The following is a 7852-nucleotide window of genomic DNA, read 5'->3' on the forward strand; positions in this document are numbered from 1 at the left end:
CCCGTTGAGACAAGTATGGCTACACAATGTGGTATGTGGAATAGAAAATGAAGTATAAACAGAGTCTTTTGCCAAAGATAGAGTATCTTTGGCAGAAGACTCTGTTTATACTTCATTTTCTAAAGTGTAGAGGACTCCAACACGAATGGACGCTCTCGTAGGTGGAGAAAACCATGATTCAGATTCAACAAGACCATGCAGTTGCGGACGAAACGAAAAAAATCGTAGCCCGGGATGAAGCCGCTGCTTCGAAAAAGGCAACAGAAACCCAAGCTCTCAAGGACGATGCGCAACGGGATTTGGACGAAGCACTTCCAGCACTCGAAGAGGCTGTGGAATGCGTTAAAAAGCTGAAGTCAGACCACATAAGAGAAGTTAAGGCCTTATCGAAACCTCCATCGGGTGTTATTCTTACAATGGAAGCGGTGTGCATCATGTTTGGGGTAAGCTGAGGAAGTGTCGATGCCGCATTTGATGGCAATGAGAATTCGATAGCAAAGCAGTGCGTTCACTATCCCTTTAATGCTCATTTTGTTTGGTTTCAGGTGCCTCCAGTGAAGAAACATGACCCTTCGAGGCCTGGATTAAAGATTGAGGACTACTGGGAATCTGCTCAACACAAGCTCCTGAAGGACCCAAAAAAACTTCTGGAAGACCTTCTAAAGTATGACAAGGTCAGTACTATTAACACTCAAACCTGCTTATTTGAAGCTGCGTGAACGTCACTACTGACCAGAATCCTTCAAAGCTTCGCCTATACCAATCAAGCTGGAGTTGTCACGCAAAACTAGGTTGAACACAAGCCGTCGATCCTTGTCACAGTATGAGAGACAAACGACACTTTTTCAGTCGCGTTTACCCCTTGTCGAACAGGACAATATTCCGGAATCCATAATAGCAACTATCGGCCCCTATATTGAAAGAACCGACTTTGACCCGACAGCCATCCGCAAGGCATCCGTTGCATGCGAGGCCATTTGTATGTGGGTTCGAGCGATGTTTAAATACTACCACGTTGCAAAGACTGTGGAGCCGAAGCGTGCAAAACTGCAGCAGGCAGAAGCAGAATTGCTGGCAACCACAGATAATCTCAACAAGACCAAGGCTAGGCTCAGAGAGGTGGAGGATAAAATAGAGCGCCTCGCTGCTGATTTTGCCCTTGCTGTAGAAAAAAAGGTGATCTTGTCCACTTACAAAGTGGTTCTGCAGCTATCTTCCTTCCAAACCATCCTTGCGAGGCGTCGTTTGTGCGCTTGGCACACACATACCACCCAGCAGTGGCTTCACTGAGGTGGACACACATAAGTCATACGCCATGCTACAATGCGACCAGATGCTGGAGCAAATGCAAATGGGACACAGTCAGAATACAACGGACATCTTTTTGTGTGGTAACAGTCTGCAAACGGCCTCTCAAAATAGTCAAAATACCTGCATTAATAGCTCTTAACGAAGGGTTACTGGTGCGTGGCGCTATAGGAACAACTGACCAAGGAGATTCAAAGCTGCCAGAAGAAAATACAGAGGGCAGCACCCCTTCTGCTAGGCCTTGCTGACGAAAAGCACCGCTGGGGAGAGCAGGCATGCCTCTCTAAGGAACTCTATAGTTATATATCAGGTTAGTAACGCCACGCCTTCACAGGGGTTCGTGCCCAACGGCATGGATGCAGAGGCAAGGGAGACGTCTCTGCGTAGTCGGTCTGTTTTTCGGGTTGTCTACGTAGGCCATGCCCTCATCAGTGCAGGGATGCTAACATATGCTGGACCGTTTACAGCGGCATATCGTGGAGAACTGGAGGCCCAGTGGTCTGAGTTGCTGCGTCTGCACCAACTGCCCTTCCAGCCATCTTGTGGACTCAAGCAGTTTCTCGGTATGCCCCTCCGTAAAAGCGCAGGGATTGATACGTGGCACAGAAGCTGTGACAAAACATGGAATATAATCTCTTGATGGTACGCTGCGCAGGCGACCCTGTAACTATTCGACAGTGGACCCTATGGGGGTTGCCAAATGATGAGTTATCTATTCAAAATGGCATAATTATGGATCGAACGAGGCGGTGGTCCTTCATGATTGACCCTCAGGTGAGCTAACCGCATCCAGGCGTAGCGCACGGTATTTGAGAGTGACTGCCTTTAAAGTGGATTTATGGCACATCATTTTTCAAGCTCATATAGTGTTACCACGGGAACTGTGTTCGCCTATTCGTTCTGCATAGGGCCAGGCAAACCGTTTTATTAAGCGAAATGGCAAGGCCACTGAGACTGGCTTCGAGGTATTGAAGTTATCCGATGCTACTTTCACGAGGGAGATTGAACTTTCCATTCAACTTGGGAAATGGGTCCTCATTGAAAACGTTTCAGAGACTTTAGATCCAGTACTCGACCCAATTCTTCTGCAACAAAAGACGAAGAGTGGTTCAGGTGAACTGCTAAGGCAGTCCTGTTGAGGAAATCGTGAGTCAGACAGTGTACATCGCCTTTGGGAAATCCGTTGTATTTTAGGCTTCCAAGGACGGTGTGTTGCATGTTGAAGGCTACACCATTAGGCTGGGAGAAAAATCCATTCCATGGGGACCTTCATTTAGACTTTTTATGACGACTAAACTCCCCAATCCAAAGCTTTCTGTTGATATATTTGTCAAGACAACGGTCATTAATTTTGCGATTACCCCAGAAGGTTGTTCAGCACTCACTTGGAGCTGGGTTTGGACGCCAGGCTTCTGGGGAGACTGCAGCGACTTCCTTGTAGACCGCAGGACTAGCGTGAATAGTCCTAAAGTCTGGGAAGTTTTAGGAAGTATAGGCAGTGCATCCTTGTTTTCTGCAGGTCTGGAAGACCAAATGCTCGGCCTTGTAGTGACGAAAGAAGCCCCCCAGCTGGAAGAGCGAAAAGCTGCGTTGGCACAGAGTAATGCCGATATGCGCCGTGAGCTACAAGACCTCCAAGACAAAATCCTTCAGGTTATGTCACAGTCGCAAGGGAACATCTTGGATGATGAAGTCCTTCTGAATACCCTGTCCGCATCCAAGCAGACGTCTGAGGAAATCCAAGAAAAGGTTCAGGAGGCAGAATTGACCGAGCGCGAGATTGACGAAGCACGGTGTGCTCTCCAGCTCTTTCCCCCTTCCGAGGACGTAATTGGATACCAGCACAATCCCAAACAAAACAGTGCTTACTTGCTTATTTTCTATTCAGGCAGTGCTACAGAAAAGTAGCAGCCCGCTGCAGCCAACTTTTCTTCAGCCTGGTCGAATTGGCTTGCGTTGAGCCTATGTATCAGTATTCCCAGCAGTGGTTCCAAAACTTAGTCTCCATTGGCATCAGCGAGGTAAGGATTACCGGTACTACTCAAACAGAAGCCAGAAGCTTGTGCATCACAAAGAGGGATCTAGAGACGTTTTGATACACCAACTAGCATAGTCTGGGCTTTGTCATTGCAATACGGCTACTCAGCAAGGTTCAGCTCAGACAAATTTGTACTCCTTGCAGTGTACATCTTGCCTTCGAGGTCCCAGTAAGACTAAGCAGGCTGCCCTGTTGTGCTAAACCACCGAGCCGCCTTTGGTGCCCACACCGCCTCCAACAGGAATCAGCAGCATCGTTGTTGTGAATGCATTCTTTTAAGGCCCCCACAACACCAAATGTCGAGCAGCGTACTCAGTTGCTGGTGGACCACCTTTCCTACTTGGTGTATCAAAATGTCTCTAGATCCCTCTTTGTGAGGCACAAGCTTCTGTTTGCGTTCGCTCTCAGCTTGCGAGTAAGGCCCGCTTCATCCATAAAGTAATAGTCATGCGATAAATGCTTAAAGTGGCTGGTAACCACGGCAGTTCCACGGCCACTACATCTGTTCTGTAGAGGCATAGCTTTGGACAGTGCAATTAGTGTCGTGCGCTTGGGATTGCTGGAAGACATCTGCCTCACATCGATCCAAGAAACCTTTGGCTGAGCAGGTGCAAGCAAAGACTCCAGTAGACCCTGCAGAACTACGTTTTCTCCTCACCGGAACTGTAGCTGCATCAGGCAACAAACAGAATCCTATATCATGGCTCACAGAAAAGCAGTGGCAAGCAATATGCGAACTTTCACATCTACAAGCGTTTGAGGGGCTGGATGACTCGTTCCAACGGGAAGAAGAAGGCTTTAGACGGGTCTTTGATTCACTTCAAGCCGATCAAGAACCCATGCCTGGCCGGTGGCAGGGCCTGAACTCGATTCAGGTGTGCCTCCATAGGGCAAAGCATGCAGACGCCTAGTTGCGTGGTATTTTGCTTTCCTGACTCCTCGACCCTGGGAAGGAGGCAACGGGGTAACTCCTGGTGGGTGGCTACGCACTCTTTCATCCTTCAGAAAATGTGCATCCTCCGGATTCTCCGCATGGATTCCTTAACAGCTGCTGCAAGCAGCTACGTGGCTTCGGAACTAGGAGTTCGTTTTCTGGACCCGCCGCCATTCGACTTGACCCAGTGCTATAAAGATTCCACCTCGCAGACACCGTTAATTTTTATTCTGTCACAAGGCTCCGATCCCGTTTCTGAGCTCCATACCTTCGCAAAGGAGATGAAGATGAGCAGACGGTTTGAGTCAATTTCATTAGGTAAAAATATAGTGCATAAAGTCACCGGTGCTATCAGTACCTGGAAATGTCACGCGCTTCCAGGCATTGCTATTCACAATATATCTCCCTTTTAGAATAAGTGTACAACTCCCGATCTCTGCAGTTATTTTCTTTCCTTAAGTGTCAATGGGTTCCCGGCTCCATTACATACAGGACAAGGCCAGGGACCCAAAGCAGCGAAGCTTATTGAAGAAGGATGTAGTCGGGGAGGATGGGTACTGTTGCAAAACTGCCATCTTGCATCTTCGTGGATGAATGAGCTTGAACGTATATGCGAGCAGTGGAACCCCGAAGAAGTACACCGCGATTTTAGGTTCGGCGCATTAACCTCATGGGTAGAGCATGATGATGATACTTACATTGGCTTCCGATTACACGCACCCCCAAAATCTTGATAACGTCTTCCACTGTAAAACCGATCACCTCTATTCCATACGTTTATGCCAGGTTGTGGTTAACGTCTATGCCATCGTCATCCTTCCCAGTTTCCGTCCTACAGAACGGAGTGAAAATGACGAATGAGCCCCCTAAAGGGCTCAAGGCAAACTTGCAGAGACTCTACGCTGGCATTGATAACCGGCAACTCAACGCAACGCAGCATCCTTCTCACTTCAAAAGACTCTTTTTCGCATTTTGCTTCTTTCATGCTGTAGTGCAGGTAGGTAGGCCCAAGCTGTAAATCGGCGCTGGTGCTTCATGACTGTGTCGAAGACGGTTTCACTGTCTTAGCCTGCCCTCTTAACCTTTGTTGCAGCCGGTTGCCTTGCTGTTTCCCATTCTGGCAAACTGTGGTACAGTGACTGATTTTGTGCGAACTAGGAACGCCGGCGTTTCGGGCCAATTGGATGGAATATTCACTACGAATTTACTCAAGATGATCTTGTCGTGTGCCAAAGGCAACTAAAAATTTTCCTTGATGCAAGTGACACAATCCCTTTCAAGGTGGGCTTGGGGGGTTGACGTCTGCCAACAACCACCGAACGCTCAGTGCTAGTTGCACCTCGAGGCCATATCTAAATCTAAAATACTATCCGGAGAGGAGCAGCAAGTCGTGTTGTTGTCATCTTCCGTCAGGTTCTTCGTTTTCTGGGGGCTCGCATAAACTATGGTGGGCGTGTCACTGATGCGAACGACAAGCGGCTCATTGACTTCATTCTTCATACGTACATAAACGAAAAACTCATTCAAGAGGTAAGGCATGTTTATTGCATAAAGGTATCTTTTGCTTCCATCCGATTAAACGGAAGAGCTTTGGGGTCCTCCTGTATGCTGGGTTTTCTCGCCCAGGGTGCAGCTTATAAATTTTCAAAGTCGGGAATTTACTACTGCCCTGATGAAGAAGACGTCGAAGGCTTTCAGAAATATATTACATCATTACCCGCAAATGCCCAGCCTGAAGTATTTGGCCTACATGAGAATGCGAACATCAACTGCGCCCAAATGGAGGGGAAGGTAGGCCGCAGACACAAGCATCGGAACAATTCTGCCGCAATGCCTGCCCACGGTTGATCAGCATTTCCTCTTCGTGTGTCCTATCCGTTCGCTTTTTAGAGCATGCTTTCCAATGCTCGAGGTGAATCTCAACGCGAATGTATTCAGGAGCTGCTCGACGGCATATTATCCATGACACCACGAAGCAGTTCGGCTGGTTCGGCGTGCCGTGAGTCTGCCATTTCCGAACTTGCCGCTCATGTGCAAACTCTTCTGCCAGATTTATTCGACATAGAAGCTATTCAACATAAGTATCCTACTCGCTACGACGAATCCATGAATACAGTGGTGGTGCAAGAGGCCATAAGGTGAGCGGCATCCCACATGAGCAAAAGTGTTTTGTCATCTCCGGCCAAGCCTGCTACTTGTCTATCAGCTGCCCTCAGGGTGGTGCCGCCACTGCTAGCCCGTTATTAGTAGACACGGTTAAAAAGAGGGAACGAGTTCGACCCTCACCATGATTTGGAGATGAGTCAATACTATCTGGCGTTCAGATACAATGGGTTGATAGCAATCATGAATAAGACGATGAAGGACCTACAGCTTGCACTAAGGGGCAGAATAGTGATGACGGAGGAATTGGAGAAGGTGTCAGCCGCTCTCTTCGATAACCAGGTACTGAGATGGCGCTCCACTCTTGTAAACGCACGAGCATCACCTGCGAGCGCAACCAATTTCGCTCACCACATGCTTCCAACAAGAATATTTGGTTGTTGTGGTCGTAAGCTATACGTACCGCTGTTTATTCTGTCCCCTGTGATAACTGTGTAGGTTCCGAAAGTGTGGTCTGATAGAGGCTTTGTCTCTATGAAGCCTCTAGGCTCATGGTTTAAGGACCTAATAGCTAGGCTTGCTTTCCTTAACTCCTGGATTGACCAAGGCCCACCCAAATGCTACTGGATGTCTGGATTTTTTTTCCCTCAGGCAAGACACCTTACGGCAGCATCTTGAATCTGCCGAAAAATAGTAGAGATGAGACGCTGAGGACTTTAAGTTGAGAATTCAGTGAAGACATTGCTTGTTATGCGCAGGCGTTTCTAACGGGCGTGCTTCAAAACTATGCACGAAAGTACCGCGTTGCAGTCGATAGGCTTTCGTTCGCATACACTGTGCTAAGGGATACAAATGGATCTTCGGTTGGAAAAGCTCCAGAAGACGGGTGCTTGGTTCATGGCATTTTCTTGGAAGGTTGCCGATGGGATGCAGACAGAGGAACGCTGGTTAGTAACATGTCAAGCGGGTTTGCCGTTTTCAGTCTCATCTCAGTCATTGCCTACTCGAAAAGGAGCGGGGTTGTGTTAAGACAGCACTTAACTTCACTGCTACTGCGAAGCAATAGCTGGCCCGCCCCCTCCCTCATGTATTCCTTTCTCTTTGCAGGCCCCTTCACGGTCGAAGGTGCTGTTTGAGGAGCTCCCAGTGGTGTGGTTCCTACCCCAAAAAGATCGCGTGCATGAGTCTAAAACCATTTATATGTGCCCCTTATACAAGGTACCTAGTCGCAAGGGCACACTTTCCACAACAGGGCATTCGACGAACTACATCACTAGCATTGAGCTTCAGTGTTTCGACCCCCCTGATGTGCCCATTAAGGCCGGGGTAGCTGCCCTTCTTTCACTTCAAGATTAGGGCATCAACTGCTCACCAAGAGCAAACTGCCGGCAATGCATCGAATTTGAAGCTCCCGATAGGCTTCAAAGGAAAACTAGTTGTTCATTAATCGGTCCCAAAGGGGAGATGCA

General features: G+C 48.2%; 2 protein-coding genes across 2 annotated transcripts; both read left to right on the forward strand.

The window, feature by feature from the left end:
* Window positions 1-173: 173 nt before the first annotated feature.
* On the forward strand, window positions 174-3802 carry EAH_00024820 (hypothetical protein; the record flags this gene model as incomplete). Its single annotated transcript, XM_013392988.1, has 10 exons — window positions 174-443; window positions 546-674; window positions 874-1176; window positions 1480-1618; window positions 1725-1871; window positions 1964-2082; window positions 2223-2421; window positions 2828-3101; window positions 3197-3329; window positions 3755-3802. 10 exons carry the CDS (start codon window positions 174-176, stop codon window positions 3800-3802), a joined length of 1761 nt encoding a protein of 586 aa, XP_013248442.1.
* A 552-nt stretch (window positions 3803-4354) lies between these two features.
* Window positions 4355-7449, forward strand: EAH_00024830 (hypothetical protein; the record flags this gene model as incomplete). Its single annotated transcript, XM_013392989.1, has 8 exons — window positions 4355-4578; window positions 5067-5277; window positions 5439-5561; window positions 5694-5810; window positions 5907-6071; window positions 6219-6418; window positions 6605-6749; window positions 7366-7449. The coding sequence occupies 8 exons, from the start codon at window positions 4355-4357 to the stop codon at window positions 7447-7449; spliced, it is 1269 nt and encodes a 422-aa protein (XP_013248443.1).
* Between the last annotated feature and the right edge of the window lie 403 nt (window positions 7450-7852).

Source organism: Eimeria acervulina, genomic scaffold (assembly GCF_000499425.1).
Source record: "Eimeria acervulina Houghton genomic scaffold, Eah_scaff197, whole genome shotgun sequence".
In the NCBI taxonomy this organism is placed as follows: Eukaryota; Apicomplexa; class Conoidasida; order Eucoccidiorida; family Eimeriidae; genus Eimeria; species Eimeria acervulina.